Source organism: Podarcis filfolensis (assembly GCF_964270895.1).
Source record: "Podarcis filfolensis genome assembly, chromosome: 1".
In the NCBI taxonomy this organism is placed as follows: Eukaryota; Metazoa; Chordata; class Lepidosauria; order Squamata; family Lacertidae; genus Podarcis; species Podarcis filfolensis.
This window is the reverse complement of record NC_139604.1, coordinates 91145498-91163554: the sequence shown is the minus strand read 5'-3', so window position 1 is coordinate 91163554 and position 18057 is coordinate 91145498. Positions and strand designations below refer to the sequence as shown.

Here is an 18057-nt window from a genome sequence, read left to right as displayed (position 1 = left end):
TAATCTGTTGACAAAAAGAGATGTGTGTATTGGTGCTAAATTAGTGCAGCTAGTGGTAACTAGTACAAAAAGATACGAATAAAAATTAGCAGATTTTTCAAACATATATAATTTTATTTGTATGGCACCTTTCCATAGTTAAAACTATGCTCATGGCAGCTTACAAAATGAAAAATACATAATTATTAAAAGTAGTCATAAACAAAAAAACATCAAAAAGTACACAACCACATAAAAAAAATCCATATAAATCATAAAATCCAACATAAAAATACAAAAAAAGTAACAGTAACAACCCCCCACCCCCACCTCAGTCAGTAGAGCCCCAAAGTCTGTTCAGCGGCCTTAGCTTTTGTGGCTGAAGTCAGTCAGGGCCCAGGTCCTCCCAGGCCAAGTGGGAAAAGGCTTGCAGGGCAGGGGACAGCTCTCCCAGGGCTCACAGCCAAGATGGGAATTTAAATGGGAAGCCAAAAGTAGCTGTCTGCTCACAAAGGAATTGTCATAAGATAATACAAATTACTGAAGTGTCTTGGCTTGCCATTATAAAGAAAGCAGGAAAAGCTGATACACCCCTGCCAAACTGAAGTTTAAATCCCACATAGGTTTTGTATAAAATGAAATAAATATTCTTCACACACCATACCATGAACAGCCCCACAAACAGGGATTTCCCCGGTTTACATAGTCTACAAGGCGCAGTGCATGGTTCACCCATCACACAGGTGTGTTTCTCAGTCTGGGATCCGGCTGTAGTAAGATGAAGTAACCATGCCAAAACATACCAAAAAAAGTTACAAAATTAAAGGCTTCAACTATTTCGTGACAAAGTTATCATTCGTTTCCAACGTGGCAGCTGGCAAATGGAAAGATAGGCTTAGATACTGGTTTAAAAAATGAAGCATTTCTTCTTTTGTTTACAATGAAGTATTTGAATTCAGCCTTCACTATATATTATTTCAATGTAAAGATTCAATGTATAATAAGAGAAATATCAAAGTCTGTTTTACAGATTCAGTAAAAACAATCATATTTTCCCCAAGCCTACTGTTCCCCTTCTTCAAAAGGTAACTGCAAGTCACCATTCTTTCATTAATTGATTTATGGTGACACGTTTGATTTCTCTACATGAAAGCACTGGGAAGGTCATCCAGAGTCTTCACTGTTGTGCCTTATCAGGATAGGGTTGCATTCCTCTCAAGGGGCAAGAATACAGTTTAGTGGTTCTCTTGGACTCTGTGGAAGAGCCAGTGGCTAGGAGTGCCTGCTACCAGCTTAGGTTTCTGCAGCAGCTTGAATCCTATCTGGAGAGGTTTACGGGCCAAAACAACAGGCCAACCACTAGAACTGGCCAAAGCTTTTTTAAAAAAGCAGATACCTGTCCCCACCTCTAAGCAAAGCACTCCTGGTCATTCCCTGATCCCTCAGAATTATTAGGCAGTAGCAGGTGTGCTTTGCTGGAAATGTAGCAGGGGGCTAAGATGCACAGGCTTCCGCCACCTGCTACGCTCTCTTCCTTTCCAATCCTATAAAGAATTTTTATTTATTCATTCTACGTATTCCACTTTTCTTTTAAGGAGCGCAAGGTTTCTCCCACCCTCTAATCTTTGTCACAACAGCCTTGTGAGGCAGGTTAGACTAAGACAGTGACTGGCCCAGGGCAGGATTTCAACCCAGGTCCTAGTCTACACGGGGTGTGGAGGCAGAAAGGAATAGCAAGCGCCAAGGAATCCCAGTTAATAATAATAAAAAAGAAGGAATGGTGAGGGAACTTGGTGCACACTAAAGGGGTGTCTGAGAGAGCCACATTCAGTACCTCCAGTCCAAAATATTTAATTTATTCCTACTCGTCAAAAAAGCCTACAGTGTCTTAAAATATTTTGAACATGCAACAGACTCTTGGTTATGCTTATGAACAAAGTCACAAGTTATACACAGTTCATTCAAAAGCATCATATTCCAGATTCTCCTTCTCCAGGGGGTTGAGGTGGTGGTTGCCTGTAGTATGAAATTACAGTTTTGACAACTGAGTAGGTCTTTGTACACCTAAGTATCTTAAGGATTCAATGACCCACTTAAATGAAAATTGTTCCCTGCAATGAAACAGCCCAGCAGATCAGTCTTGAAATACTGTGCTGATCCTCATTGGTAAGGAAGGTTTTCACTTTGCGTCTAGGAATAAGTGCCTTATATTGTTTTTGAATGCTAACTACAATATGTCACTTGCCACTCCAGTGGAAAAGTTAACTCAATGAGTATACTCAAATCCACACCCCTGGGGGACCTTCAAATCAAATATATCTGCAAGCCATAAACACCTGTCATATCCTGTTCCAAACTCTCATTAAAACCATAGATGAGAACACCCAGAACTGTTTTCCACATCAAAAGTCTTGTCTTTTGAGTTTTGGTAGGCTTTTTGGAGCCTTTGAAAATGATGCTTAACAGTTATTTCAGCAAAAGCTGTGCTGATATTTCCAAAACTGTCTTCCAAGCCCCCAAAGGCGGGCAACAGTCTCAATTTCTGTTCTGGTGCGGCGGCAGCCATCTCTCACTCCTTACTCATTTTAGAACTGCAAGCTGCTATTGTGGATTAGGTGTCATCAGACATGCTGGTATCTGAGCTCCAAGTAAAATAATTAAATTCCTCCTTCAGCTGCTGTTGTCTTAAAAACCATACCACTTTTCCAGCGACTTTGCAAAAATGTTTGTTATTGTGCTGGAATGGATCTGCGGTTTCAAATCCACCATCCACTGAGAACTTCAGTCTCCCTTTATTTTTTAAGAAACATAGTGGAATGATGAAGATGCAGAATCTCTAAAAACAGCAGCAGCAACAAATAACAAACTTTCGCTTAAATTCTTAAACATTTGAGTTTAACACAAAAAATCTAGATTTCAGTAAGCAAAGTTGCCGAAGAACAGTCAAAATAAAATCTAAATCCACTTATTTTAAAAAGCGTAAAATGGTGTGCTGAACAGGTCAGGTTTAGCATAAATCTGCACGCACTTGTTCCCTATCCATCACAGTAGAAACATACTTTGGGAAGCAAGTATTTGTTGTGGTTGATTTATGTCACTTGAAATATCTCTCAGATAATTCTAGTTCTTAGGACGTTGGGAACACGAGCAGACCCACTTCAGAGACTCTGCAAGATGGCATAGCTTTTGGTAAGCATTTCTAGCAAATTACAGAAGCAAGAAAAATATTATGTATTGAGTAATCAGCAAGCTCAGTAACAGAAGCAAGAATGGTATAATCAGGATTTTCAGAACAGTAGCCATTCTGCATGGCATGGGCAATATTCCTGCAGGTTGCTTGCACTGCCGATGAAAACACCCTTCCTCGATAGCACTGTTTTACTATTCCTGTGGGCTTATATAAAACCTATAAGCTCTCCAAGTAAACAATTAGGAGCAAGCATGTAGCATGGAAACTGTAAAGTGGCATATCTGAGGACGCAGGTATACTGAATGTTTTCTTCTATGAGTTTCAACATCTGAAGCTGACAATATGCAATAAAAATCAAAGAACTGTGTTTGAAAATAGCAAAAGTAACTAAATGCTCCCATGACTTTATTCACAATATTCTGAAATATGAAAACTGAGGAGAAAAGTGTTCACAAAATAAGAAAATAAAGAATGTTAAAGGAAAGAACCACAGCCCACCTCCGTACAACAATATGCAGGGCAGACAGCCTCCACATTTTTGTTCTCCATCACTGAGGTGGAGTGGAATTGTCCGCTTCGTTGGCAGACAGACAATATGGATCGTCTGTTTTATAGGAGAAATAATGGAGATCCTGCTTGACAGCCATAAGCAAGCCGGGAACCCCTCGGGAGCCTCCAAGGTGTGATGAAAACTCCACACTTGGGATGGAGTCAGTGGAAAATGGATGTGGAGAAGGGATAGTCCGTAGCAAATGAGCGTCTTGGAGACTCCAAATTCGTGTATAACAATCCTGACCCACTGAGGAAGGAAAAAACAAAAATTCTAGCACCTAACAGCCCATTGTGTCCATTTGATGAAATACTTGTTACACTTACATTTACATATCCCTGTCTCCGCAATCCTGCGAGGCTGCTTGCTGCAGCTGCAAGAGTTAAGCCAGGAGGATGGGACTGATTGTGGATTTATGGAGATGGTGGCCAACAAAATCAGAGGCCAAGGATAAAGCTCAGCCATTTGTGGAGAGTAAAACACAAGCCCAGGAAATACATATGTGGAAGAAAGGGCAAATGAATCTCCCAGAGAGGAGAAATTTTCTGAAAATTTGGGTCAGCAGACTAAACACATTTTGTGGAGTCCTGGGCATGTTTCCTGTCAGCTATTAAGATTTCTTCACAATTCAAATGCAGGACAGCATTATTTTCTATTTATAGGTTATATAAGTCTGTTTGAAACACTGGGCAGCTGCTGCTAGCCAGTGTGGACAACACTAAGGCAGATGGACCAATATTTTGACTTGGTACAGTTACTGTGAGTGAAATGCACTGGATCCAGTGGCTGAACAACGATGGAAAAACTCACTACACAGCCCTAGAGATATATAAAACATTTGTCAAAAACAACGGCAGACAGCTTTGTCTGAAAAGCCTTTTTTAGGCAAACTCCATTTTGTGCATGACCATGTGCCCTACCTGCTGTAAGAAGCCCTTCTTCCTCATTGACATGCAAAGGCAGAATGCTGTGTTCATTGTGATGACCGTGATATTCTTTCACACATTTTAGTTTTCTCAGATCCCAGAGTTTTATCTGTAAATGGACAGAGTAAGAGAACAAACACATCACTTAAAGGAAAATCCTCGGAATGCTTAGGCAAGGCAGTAAAAACAGTATTCATGGAATATTTCGTGAAACAAACTGGATCTCTACCCGGCCTGCCATGTCTGCAGCCAAGAGGTACTGCTCATCCTTCAGAAGATTCACAGATGTGACTGCCGAGTCATGAAACAGCCGGAGGCTTTTCAACCCTTGCCCTGTATTCATGGGGCGGCGGATATCAATGCTGAAAATCTCCCCTGAACGGCAGCCATTATACAGCACTGGAGCCTACAAAAACCAAAGAACAAATTCAGTGGATTTCAACACTGCCTTACTACTTGTACCCAAACCCTCCTTCTTGGGTAGCGAGGGTTTGTGTACCTGGGCTGTTCCCCCACCTCCATTTTATCCAAGCAACAACCATCTGAAATAAGCTACATGATACCAACCAAAGAAAACCAGGCAAATTCAATGACTAGGATCTGAACCCAGGTTTTCTCCACCAAAGCTCAGTGCTCTACTCCATAGTACAACTTTACTGTATCCTCAAAGCTTGTTTAAGTTGAGTGGTGACAACATTAACCACAGAAATTCAGGGCTATCATTGCCTGGGTCTGCTTGTTGCACAAAAAGTCTCTCCTACCTGGGTGGCAAACTGCTGTGCGAGAGCATCACTGCTGATAGAAAATATCTGACGATGACCGGTCACTGCATTGGTCACATGGACTTGCTGACTTAAACCTAAGATGAAACAAAATGTCAGCACCAGACAAGTAATTAGCTCCATAATGATAGTGGTAAAGTATTGCACCTTACCTGTGCTAAAGTAATTATCAGCCTGAGGATTCAGACACCAAGCACAGGACCAGGCTGTGGAGATCTTGAAGCTGCACAGCATTCCAGGCTGGTCTCCTAAAAAGAAAAAGGAAGAAGCCATTAGGAAAGCATCCTCAACACCAGGTTTGTCTCCCAAAAACGGTATAGGGTACCTATCTTTTATTATTCACACCACTGTATCTTCAAAACATTCAAATGCAAAAAACACTTGAAGAGCTTCTGCCACATTGAACTGCTTAGCTGACGACCCAATGCCTGCTTTGCCTGCCTGCCAGGGAGCAAGGCCATAATCCACTTAGACCAAAGCAGTCTCATTTACTTTAGTCAAACTGCTTTGAGGAAGGAATTATGATGAATAAATTGCACGATGCATCCCTAAATCCCATCTTTTATAAGTATGCCCTCTACCCAAAGCATATGCTTGCCTCTTTCAGTGGCTGAACATTAGCAACGTGCTTCGGACATAATTTTAAAAACCATGTTCAATAAAGGGAGCAAAACAATTACCGACAGAAGGCTGACTAGTTACCTAAACTAAACCAACAAAAGCCAGAGGCCTGGACATAAGGCAATGTCAGTGTTATTCTTATAACATTCAGAAAAATCATACTTGGGAACTGTAAAACTCGTATGTCTCATATAGGATCTCCGCATGCCTAAGACTTCACCCAACAGATATACACTACCTGCATTAGAGTTATTGAACAAAGATGCTGGAAGCAGGCTGGCACAACCGAGAGTTTCTGCAATGCCCATGAGGCACAGCTTGATGGAGGTAGTTAAGGATATTAAAGAGACAATACAGACAGCTCTCGCAGGAACAGAATGTGTCACTTTAAATCAGCCCAAGAGGCAGATCTCCCTCTGCCACAGTTGCACTAATAAATATTTCACTAGAAAACAGGAGATTTCAGAGCATTTCAAGATGTACAACAAGCACTATCAAGAAAGCATCATAGATAAAAGTGTTAACTTACGGGGTTCCCCACCCCCATTTAAACCAATGTCTCCAATCTCTGCTCCCTACTTTTAGCATGGATACTAAGAATAAACAGAGGGGGGAAAACAGATAAATGATGGAAGTCATGTTCCTCTCCTCTTTCTACCACAAAGCACAAAAACATTGCAGTAGCGTTACTTAATTTAAGTTCAAAGCCCCAGAACAGAAAACTGAATTTTCTAGAGTCATACTGAAGAGAACACAATTTTCATGTTTTTTGGGAGGGATCTAAATGGTGCACATCCTCCATGCGTGCCTGGAGTTGTTCAGCAACCACCCGTTCAATCACCTTGCCCAAAAACAGAAGATTTGAGACTGGGCGATAGTTGGCCATATTGGCCAGGTCCAAAGATGTTTTTTAAGAAGCGGTTTAATAACCACCACTTTCAGCAGGTCTGGGAAGGCTCCCTCACAGAGAAAAGCATTCACCACCCCGTGGAGCCCATCGCCTAGCCTGCTTTTATGAGCCAGGATGGGCAAGGATCCAGGAGACATGTGGTTGGTTTCACTTGTCCAAGCAGCCTGTCCACATCCTCACTGGAATTGATCCCATGCAACATCACCAGACAGGACCCTAACACTCTTCCACCCCAGCTTGGATCCCACTGTGGGGTCTACCTCTTTCTGAATCTAAGCGACTATCTGCAAAGAACTTTTCAAAATCATTGCAGGAGATAATTGGGGTTGTCACAAGGCCCTGATGGTGAAGGTGGTTCCGCTAGATTGTGAACCACTTGAAAAGAGTCTCCTGCTGCTGTTCTCTACAGGTGCAATAGAGGCGGTGAAGAAGGTCCTCTTCGCCGTCGCTATCACCACTTGATAGGCTCAACATTGAGCTCTACCCAGTGTTCGGTCTGACTCAGAATGAGTTTTCAGCCACCGGTGCTCTAGCAGTGTCAGCGATTGTTTCATCATCCTCAGCTCCAGCAAAAACTACAGGGCCACCCGGGCTCCATGCTTCGGAGCCAGACAGTCGATAGCACTTAATTTTTTTATAAGAAGGATATAACACATGGGAATCCGGATGACTTAGTGAGGCCCAACACACAGAATTCACCTTGAAAATAAACAAAAACAAACAAACAAACAGACAGAAAATGCCTATTGGAACAAGGATATATGAATGCAGATAGATTAACTGAACAGGCTAGTGATGAAAGTATAACCCTGCTCCCCCCACCCCCTGAAAATGAATAAGAAGCTGAACACAATCTAGTTAATAAATGAGAATCCATAGATTACATACAGATTGGCACAGCTCTTTAACCAGGCCTTTGGCTATTAAACAATTTATGGCCTTTCAAAAGTGTTTTTGTGTGGGATGTGTGTAAATATTTCTTTTTTTAATGTTAGGCATTTTGTGCTTTTATACTGTAAACTGCACTGCAATCTTTGGAAAAGCGTCTCATCCCTATGGTTATAAGGACTGATTTTCCACCCTCCAAAAACTTGTTTAAGCAGAGATGAAACATGTTCCCAATGTCTGGTCTTGGTTTAGCAGTCTTGCAATTGAATTCTGAAAAGAGCTTCCATATTCAAACCACCTATGAGTTACAATAATCTAACCTGGAACACAGATAACTGTGGCTAGGCTCTCACACAAGAGCAGACCAGCTTATGAGACCAGAGGCTTATCTAGTTCAACATCCCATGTCCCATAGTGGTCAAACCAGATGGCTATGGAAAGCCCATAAGCAGAACACAAGTAAATTGGTCCTCTCCAAGTGTTGTTCCCCAGCAACTGATATTCAGAAATCGACTTAAGTGCTCCACATTTCTGCTTGGTCTCAATAGTTAGGGTTAAAGAGAATAAATAAATTCTAAACTTGAAAGAAGGACAGAGCAGTACCTTGCGGTTTGTAAAATACAGGTTGTCGTACATTTCCACAGTAAGAGTATTCTTCCCCAAACCACTGAGGTTGACAATACCACATTTACATCCTCCATGCTCGACATCATTCACAGTGAATATTCTTTCAGAGGCACTGTCTGCCTGCAAAAGCAAGGGGTGAATTGCTGAGGGGTTACTTTTCCCCCAAGGAGGGCTCTTCCACTAATGAAGAAAATCGCAAGCTCATCTCAAAATGTTACAGAAAGATTATCAGTTGCCAAATGCCCCCTGCCCCAAGATCCAGCTAGTAGCTGCCATTCTTCCAAATGAATGGCAGAAGAATTTCTAAAGGTACCCATGGATGCATCTGGAAGAGATCATTCTTGCTGTAAGGTCACATTGCAACCTTAATACCAAGATAAATGACTGTCCTAACATAAGTAAAAAAAACAAAACAAACCCCCTCCAACTTACCATTATCAATTTAAAATTGTTGCTTCCACAAATAGAGGAATCTGGGGTCTCAATTTCCAATTTCCTTCTCTGCATGCAATTCACTTTTAATTCATGGATCGACCTACGTCAGAACGAGGAAAAGAGAACAACCAAGGAAACTGGCATTTAATGTCAACAAAGCCAAAATCAGTATGAGAGCCAGTATCAGTGCTAACAATCAAGTGTTATTTTAGAGTGATCAGATAAATTAAGAGTGCTGTCCTGCGGCCCCTGGAGATGGTGTAGCAGCGGTCATAGGACAGATTAGATCTAACCCTTCTACATAACAAACAGAACTGTGGGTCAGGGAGAACCAGTGTCGCGAGCATCCTTCTTCAATGGCACCAGCTTCCTCTGACACCTTGGCCCAACATGATGCAGGGTCAAAAGGGTGGGGACATTCTAGGAAGCTGCTTGAGTCCAAAGCCCTCCTGGTTTCCTGATAACATTCCAAAACCCGGAAATTTACATACACTTCTGAACTTTATCTAAATGTATCCGGCCCCTTGTTTCCAACAGGAGGGAAATGAAAAACCAAAGTATTTTAAAAAATATTTTACACATGGTAATGGAAGGACTGCACTCTGTACTCCCTTCTATTTTGTCAGTGGAATCTGACAAGGCATTAACAGATGGGTGGTTAAAATGCTTTCATATTTCCCCACCAACTAGCCATAGGATTGTACCTGAACGTTCCCAAACCTATCATTTCCAGTGCAAAGTCCAATAGTGGGGGGTGGGGGGGGGGGGAAGAGAATAAATTGCAGTGTATTGCCTATCAACATCAATGAAATTCCATAGATGATATCCAATGTTCACCATACTCAAAGGAGACTTAAGCCTGCTGATTTGAATAAGTGGTTCCTCCCCTATCAACTTGCCAGATGGATCGATTCCCCCCACCCTTCACTGCTCTGGGGGTTCACCTCCACCTCCCCACCAGTCAATTTCAGGTGGCATACAGTGGTGGGAGGAGAGACGAGGGAAAGCCCCATCATGCAAGTGGAAGCCCTCGCATAGGGCTTTTGCTGATGGGGCTTGTAAGGTGAATCGCGCAAATGCATTTACAAGTGAGTTAGTTGGATAGCACCCTCAGTGACAGCAGCAATTAGACTGTTTAGCTGAAATAAAATCTAGTCTAATAAAGGCTGCCCTTTGGGAGGAAGGACGGGATAAAAATGGAGTATAAGTAACTTATATACAAGAACTACACGTTGTTTTTAAAATACTATGAACAGAGAAAGATTACCATTTGATCAAAAAAGTACTTTGATAACTATCTCTTCCACCAAATCAAGCAAAAGAGGTTTTAGGTAGGCTGCAAACCAAATAAATGTGAAAGGTATGTTGTAGATCCATCCTCCACATACTGTAGAATCTGATACTGATATATTCAGTAATTGGACACCTTGTAGTCACTCTGGTCTGTTAGAGAAGTTCCCCTTTTCCACAGAGCTTAAGAGAAAGAGCTTTGCAACATAAAAGGAATGTTAAATCATCTTACCTGCGATAGTTGATAGAGCTAGGCAAACCTAACTGCCTCTTGCGTAAAACGATTGAAGAGTTCAGCCCAGACCTGGATGCTTTCTGTTTAAAAATGGTGAAAGTGCACAATCATGTTCCTTGTGCTTAAAAAAATCATGGGCTGAATCCAACAAAACCATAAGCAGAACTATCACACAATGGAATTTCCTAACCTCCACATGTGTGCTTGAGTACACACAAACACCGTCCTGCTCTGGAGGAATGGGGGAACTCCCAAAGCAGTTTTTTTTCGGGGGGGGGGGGGGCTTTCAAGAAGGACAAAGGGTAGGAAGTTCCATTGCACCACTGGAAGTTGTTCATCCAATGACTTCATTGAATACAACTCCATGAACTCTTCATGTACAATCGTCACTCTTACATCAAGCAAGTGTGTGGACTTAACATAATCTTGTTCTATGTTTAATCAAATGAATAATGTAAGCTTTCAATTTATGAATTAAAGCTCGAACAATAAGATTTTCATACGTAAGAGAAACGTGTGAAACAGAAACCAGAATCCGGCATAGAATTACGTACCCTTACAGCAACTGATGGCAATGACCTTACGCGTTAAGTGAACCTAATTTGAGAGAATAATTAAGTGCAACAGCTCACCTTCATGCATTTCTCCTCCTCCTCCAAGAGCTTTAGCCTTTGACTCTCCATCCTTCTGTGCTGAATACTCTCATTGGTGAGAGGGTTGCTGTTGTTATGCCCAGGAAGCAAGCGAAAGTAGCGGTTCCTTTCAGGATCGTAGTAAAATCCTGGTAATTCTTAAAAAGAAATCAAACACTTTTAGCAGAACCCTCTTCCATCTTCCCCATAGATTACACTGCATAACAATGGACAAGCTTTTGTAGGACTTCATACAATTACTTTCTGTGGTAGGAAAAGCATCCACCATTGTAGTTTAACACAAGGAAGTAGCTGGTAGTTTTCTTACAAATAAATATAAAAACTCAGTGCAAAGGACAACTGTAGCTACTTACAGGGTGGATTTGATTTAAATCATGATTTAAATCACTAGCCAGTAAGACTTGATTTAAATAGGATGGGTGCATCCATGAGGAACTAAAAAAGATGCTCAGGATATCTTTAGGGGGAAAACCCGAATCATTCTTACTGAGTATAGTAGGAGATGAGATACCACAAGAAAGGAAAAAAATTATTCTTTTATGCAACCGCAGCAGCCAGGTTACTCCTTGCAAAGAACTGGAAAGGAAATTATATACCCACAAAAGAGGATTGGCTATATAAATTAACAGAATTTATAGAACTGGCAAAATTAACTGCGGCAATAAGATATCAAACACATCAGAAATTAAGGTCACAATGGTTATGGTTCGAAGAGTACATGAGCAAACACTGCTCTAAAGGTAACATGCTGGTATGTTTAGACTAAGCTCATAAAGTTGTCTTGATAATAGTATACTAAAAGAAATAATGTAGTGATACATTATTTGCAATGTAAATAAGAACTTGAATGAAAAAATGACAAGCACTGGTGGAGGGAAGTCACAAAGGTGTATTATCATCCACCTATTTTATGTACTTCTTTCTTACCTTAATTTTTTTCTTTTGTTTTTCTTCTTATCTTTTTTTCTTTTTGTTGTTATTATAGTTGCAAATGTATGTGTATTAATGTTTGAATGAACATCTAATCAAATAAAATAAATAGTTTTTTTAAAAAAGACTTGATTTAAATAATCTTTTTACAAAAAGACTCGTTCTTCCTGGTATAATCTTAATATTTACAACCAGATGAAGCCCTCATTTTTGGAATAATAAATTTTCAGAGTAGTTTTTACTGTTATAGCAAAAATTACTGATTTGGTTATACTATTAGAAATACATAGATAATTATGAAATTATTGTGAGATTTAATAATTTAACTATTTATATTTGGACAACTTTTCTGCTGTACTTTTTTGGAAGGAGAAAAATAACCATTCCCTTAATAACAATTTAAACAATTTATTTAACTAAAACAGTAACATTATAGCATATGTATCCATGTTTGTTAACTGATGTGGTTAAACAACTGACTTGCACAATTATTACACAAAGATCCCAAGATTTGTGGAGTTTTCTGCGCACGAGGTTGCACTTTCTGCGCACGAGGTTGCACTTTCATTTTTACAGATTCACACTTAGCTACTTGTGCAGATCTATTCCACTTCAAACAATCTATTCATTGAACCTCTTGGAATTCAGCATTTAAGAGGTATGTAAATTTGGAAAGGCACAATGGGAATAAGTTTTTTCCCTCAACTCTGTATGTTTATAACATTTTTCCTGTGACGAAAAGGCACGTTATATCGGCAGACACAAATTCACACTTCTGAGAACTGCAAAAACAAGCATCTGTGATAATATCTTCTTATTAGAAAAACTGCCCCAAATAATCTTACAGAAACCTCTGGAAGAGCATGACATTGTGAATGGATTAATGAAATTCATTTACAAAAAAATTTAAACATTGCATATAAAGCCTCATGCTGCATAATTAAAAACAAATCCTTATTAGAAAACTATCTTTAGAAAGATTTTTCCTCCAAAAGCATTTTATTTTTAAAAATCCAATTTAAATTTTAAAAAAAATCATTTTTAAAAATTTTTAAATCATTGATTTGTATCCACCTTGGCTACTTACAATGAAAGCAGCAAATCAAAGTTACTGCATTCACCAATTGGAATAGAGACAGCATAGTCATTCTTTAAGATTACTTTAACTTTGCACACAACTTTTTTAGCACATTATATTGGCCGTCTCCAAAAGGCTTCAGGGACGTTAACTCCTTTTACAATATGAACATGTATTATTTTCAGCTTTACTTTCCAAGAAGTTGCTTTGGACAGATGTACCTGATTTCTATCTGACCAGATATGGCAATTGTCCCCCACTCATCCCTGTTGACATTGCTAGAATGTGAGAATCTCTAAACCGCATATTAACCCTATGAATTTAGTAATGGAATTATTTGTCAATCATGCAGGTTGATGCAGCAGGGCAGTTCTTATGTACAGAAATGAAGATGGAAACCTCACTCTCAGTTGCTGAAGTTGACAACATGTCTGGCAGAAGCACCCTAAAGAAACCTGTATTAATAAAGATGGCATGGCAAGGCCTTGAAATACTCATTTATGTGAATTATGTTTGAAAAAATGTTTATATATATATATCATTTGAAAAAAAAAGATTTGACTTCAAGAAAGCCGCTACTTTCCATTTGTCAATTTAACTTGTCAATATTTTAAAACCGATTAAAATATTCCTTAGACACAGGTGGCAGGCACCCTTTGAAAAGTTGAGTGACAATACATGTCAAAGATCTCAAACTCATGAAAGCAGTGGGAACTTTCTTGGTAAATTCCTTACCCGGTGGTGGCATGTTCGACAATATTTCAGATAATGCAGCGGAGGGAGATTCATCTTCGCCATTGTCTGGGTACAGTGGTGCTTCTTGTCTATAAGAAGGAGATACATAAGTAAGAAAGATTCCATAAAATATTTGGTGGGTTAAATATTAAACAAGTACAAATATCAAATTAACTATCAGTGAAAAGGTTAAGAGTGAATTAAAAAGCAGGAAACTAATTTCAAGAAATGTCGTTACCCTGAGCAATATAAAGCCACCTACTCCAGTGTTCTATTGGGGAACTCAATTTTGTTAGGGAATGCTGAGGAAGAGAACGGAATAAGAAAAGGGAACATGTCCCCTGCTTTCTTTCTCTCTCTCTCTCCCTCTCCCGCTATTACATTTCTTTTCCCTCCCGCATTGGAAAAATGCCCCACCTCTCAGTATAATACTCAGATTCCACCTCGTCCAATATCCCCCTGGATCTTTCACTTCCAAGTCCTCCTACAACACTGCTTACAATAACCAAATGTTAAGTCCCATGGTCTACTCTATCCCAATATAGGAATCAATTTTACTGTGTGCATGCAGTTTATAGGCAGATTACCTAATCTCTACAGAGTTATCCAGAGCAACATACATACTTCAGATAATTTACTATTGACTCGGAGTGATGTCCACACAAACATTAGTATGCTATCTGTTTTAATAGGGGCAATCAAAAAATTAGCCATTTTCATCTAAAAGGCATATATCACATATGAACTGTGAACAAAAAATTAACATAAAACCCTAAAGACCTTCTTAGATAATGCTTAAGGGCCAAAACGCTTCATTGTTTATATATTTATTTTATTTAAAAAATACCTGTATACTTCAAATTCATAAAAACAATGAAAGCGGTTTACACCAATTATACGTACATATTGAAATCACATAAAATTTAAAATGATAGAAAATATTTTTAATTGTATGTGTTGTATATTTATTATTACTTTTCTTAACTATCTGCATATTTATTTCTGTAAACCACTGTAGAAAGTACATGAAAAAAATTAATGTTTCAGTTTTTCTGCTTCCTCTGATGGACACCGACACTGATGTTCTGCAGCACTGAGCTGCAAACTGAGTGCGGCAGGGCAACTATTGTGTCAATATTTAAGCGTGGACTTTCACTGTAAATATCCGAGACTCATCCATTCTATTTAAAGCATTAATCCTTAAAAATTTGAAAGTATCATCACCTACCCTAGCCTTGCTGAAGAAGTCCAGCGGTGGCGTATCCTCCAAGTCTGATTGGGACCTGGCCTTCGGTTGTCTCGCCAGCAGATTCTGCCTCGCCAACAGTTTCGTTTCATTCTGTGCACTGTACAGCACAACTTTCAGCAGTTTTGAAGAGCTCTACACAAATAACACCTCAATTCAGCTGCTTTAAAATCTGTGTTCACAGCCACATCATACACCCCGAAAGCACAAGGCTTCTCCCAAAGAATCCTGGGAATGGTAGCGTGTTAAAGGCTGCTGAGAATTGTAGCTCCCCCAGGATTCTTTGGGGAAATTATTTCAAAAAGTAGTTTGTGATACAGTGGTACCTCTGGTTACGTACTTAATTCGTTCCGGAGGTCCGTTCTCAAACTGAAACTGTTCTCAGTGGCGTAGCGTGGGTTGTCAGCACCCGGGGCAAGGCAAGTAATTTGCGCCCCCTAACCCGTGGATTTGCGCCCCCTAACCCTAACCCCCAGATGTTGCGCCCGGTGCGGCCGGCCCCCCCTGCACCCCCCACGCTATGCCACTGACTGTTCTTAACCTGAAGCACCACTTTAGCTAATGGGGCCTCCCGCCCCTGCCGCACAATTTCTGTTCTCATCCTGAAGCACTGTACATACCACTGTACATACAACATGTATTCTTCAACTTAAAAAACAAAAAATAAGGAAAGAAGTCCACCGGGCTAGCAGTAAAACCAGAGCTCCAGTAAAGCAACTCTCTGGATCCTAGCCGCTGCACAATAACATTCATCCAACTTACTCTCCGATTCATTTAAGACATCAAGCAAAACCCGTAACAAGCTTTCTGTGAGGATATAGGTATTGGATATTCCTACTACTGGTTAGTTTTGTCTTAGTATTATTAGCCTTGTACTGCAATTGTGTTGTTACGCCGACTTTAATGGAAACTGTTTCTATACCGGCTTTCATGGAAGTTGTTTATTTTTATACAAGCCAGAACTATCTAAAGAAGTGTGCATGCATACGAAAGGCCATACCAATAACAAACTTAGTTGGTCTCTAAGGTGCTACTGGAAGGAATTTTTTTATTTTGTTTCGACTACGGCAGACCAACACGGCTACTACCTGTAACTATTACTTTTATGGTTAGATTAAGTCAAGGGTCTCCTTAAGAGGAAGAAAGGCTATCCAACCCAACAAGTAAATCGAATTTTATTATTACGGTCACAGACCAGTTCCGGCTCACTTACAAGATCAGAAAAATCTTAAAACACAACAGGAATACATTGAATTGCAACTGGGTTTAACAGAGACGATTCCGATTTAGCAGCAGTTAAAAATATACAGTAAATCTTGACCACTAAAATATAACCTAAAATTATCATAACCCAACCAAAACCTAACCCACAGCTAAAGTCAGAGGAGAAAAAAAACAGCGTATTTGTGCCGAGGGGGCCGTAGCGGCCAACCAGGTGCCTGTGGGAAGTCCACAAACTCGGCAGCACACGCGCCTCTGCCCTGCCCGCTTCAAAGAGTGAAGCAAAGACCCATAACTTCCCGCTCCCCCCCCCCCGGACTCCGTCCTACCAGCCTCAAGCAGCAGCCGTCAGCAGCCTGCTTCCTTCCAGCTCCGTTTCCCTCAAAACTCTGGAAGTGGTCAAGGAGTCGCTCCTGCCTCTCCTACTCCGATTCTGCTCCTCCTCCTCCTCCTCGCTCCTCCCTCTGCTAGCGACTACATGCGCGCGCACGCATATCCCACCTAATCTTTGATCTCCAAGGTTCCAGACACCTCCAGCAGCGACGTGGCAGGGAAAACTACTCTCTGCCTCGCCCCCCGCCCCCCCGCAGCCCGTTCACTCGGAAGCTTTAAGCCACTTCGACTCAGCACTTCCTTCAGCTTCCCCCTTCACAACTGCTCTCTCATTGGTTCCCTTCCTCGTCCCGCCTCTCCGCCCGCCCGAAGCTTTCAATTGGTCGAATCGGGGTGCCGATCATATGCCGTTTTGTTTTCCTCGCCGGGAGAGAGAGAGAGAGATCCAGAGTGGCCGGACTATGTATCTAATGTCTCTCCTCGCGTCCCCTCCGCCCAACCCTCACTCGCGTGCGGTCCTCCTGCCTCGCTGACGGTCACGTGACTGTTTGGCGGCGGGGAAGGGGTTACTGTATAGTCCGTTCAGAAGAAGTAGGCGGGGCGCGGAGGATTCTCTGGCCACGCGACGAACCCGTGTGGGCGTGGCTTCGAGCAACTCGTAGAAACGGGTTGAGGAAACGGCGTCCCGCCGTCGGGAGAAGTTTTTGGTTTTGGTCTTACCTCAGAGATGCGCTGTTGTTCGGGGCGCGGGCATCGTGAGCTCAGCTCTTTCTCTTGAAAGCCTAGTGTTAAGATAGAAATAGTACAATCAGGGAGAAGTAAATCCTTTTAAAAAAGTTTTTATTTATACTTTACAATTTTATACATTTCATTAGTTTTACAATCAATTTAACATTTCAAAGTTTGACTTCCTTCCCCCTCTTTCTGCTGTTCCTTATTATTATTATTATTTAAATACCTTCCAAATTCATTTCATTTGCTCATTTAATTATTTACTTTCAATATATACCCTTATGAAACTGCAAATAAATCCTTGTACTGTGAAGTAAATCCTAGGACAGCTAATGTATATATGAAATAGATCATAGAACTGACTTCAGGGGGTCTAACTTTTGACTTAATAGAATGCCACCCATAAGTATATATACTGGGTTGAATTCTGTGGAACTTCTATATAGCAATACAGTGAAAATCCTACTGGCTACACAAAATTGGGATGGATTTAATCCTTTAAATTAGTGTTGTTTTGTATGGATATTGGGTGAGTTCTGGCTTGAGGTATTTTGGACTTTAGTTGCACCAGTCAGTCATTACTTTAAAAGGGATAATTTGGAATTAAATGTGCAAGAGATGGGACATAAAATTCAACACACAGCAACATAATACTTGCTTGATGGAACCCTCTTCCCTCTCCTCCCACCTTGCTGT

General features: G+C 40.7%; 1 protein-coding gene across 3 annotated transcripts; it reads right to left on the bottom strand.

The window, feature by feature from the left end:
• Positions 1-93: 93 nt before the first annotated feature.
• DCAF4 (DDB1 and CUL4 associated factor 4) lies at positions 94-16929 on the bottom strand. Of its 3 annotated transcripts, none has more exons than XM_083575949.1 (14): positions 16798-16929; positions 15058-15210; positions 13830-13918; positions 11066-11223; positions 10431-10513; positions 8906-9008; positions 8450-8593; positions 7608-7657; positions 6287-6366; positions 5580-5675; positions 5407-5504; positions 4875-5051; positions 4640-4754; positions 94-3968 (listed from the first exon to the last, which is right to left on the bottom strand). In XM_083575949.1, exons 2-14 carry the CDS (start codon positions 15165-15167, stop codon positions 3718-3720), a joined length of 1554 nt encoding a protein of 517 aa, XP_083432075.1. In that variant the 5' UTR covers positions 15168-15210; positions 16798-16929; the 3' UTR covers positions 94-3717. The 3 variants fall into 3 exon arrangements, with proteins under 3 accessions (XP_083432075.1, XP_083432076.1, XP_083432074.1); XM_083575950.1 differs by having other exon boundaries at positions 15058-15450; positions 15603-16900; XM_083575948.1 differs by lacking the exon at positions 16798-16929 and adding an exon at positions 16626-16771.
• Between the last annotated feature and the right edge of the window lie 1128 nt (positions 16930-18057).

Coding starts and splice junctions, on each gene's coding strand:
- DCAF4 (XM_083575949.1), bottom strand. CDS start 15,167: ATGAAACGAAACTGTTGGCGAGGCAGAATCTGCTGGCGAGACAACCGA. Junction 13,919..15,057: donor ACTTCTTCAGCAAGGCTAGG/GTAGGTGATGAT, acceptor TCCTTCTTATAG/ACAAGAAGCACCACTGTACC. Junction 5,505..5,579: donor TGATAATTACTTTAGCACAG/GTAAGGTGCAAT, acceptor GTTTCATCTTAG/GTTTAAGTCAGCAAGTCCAT.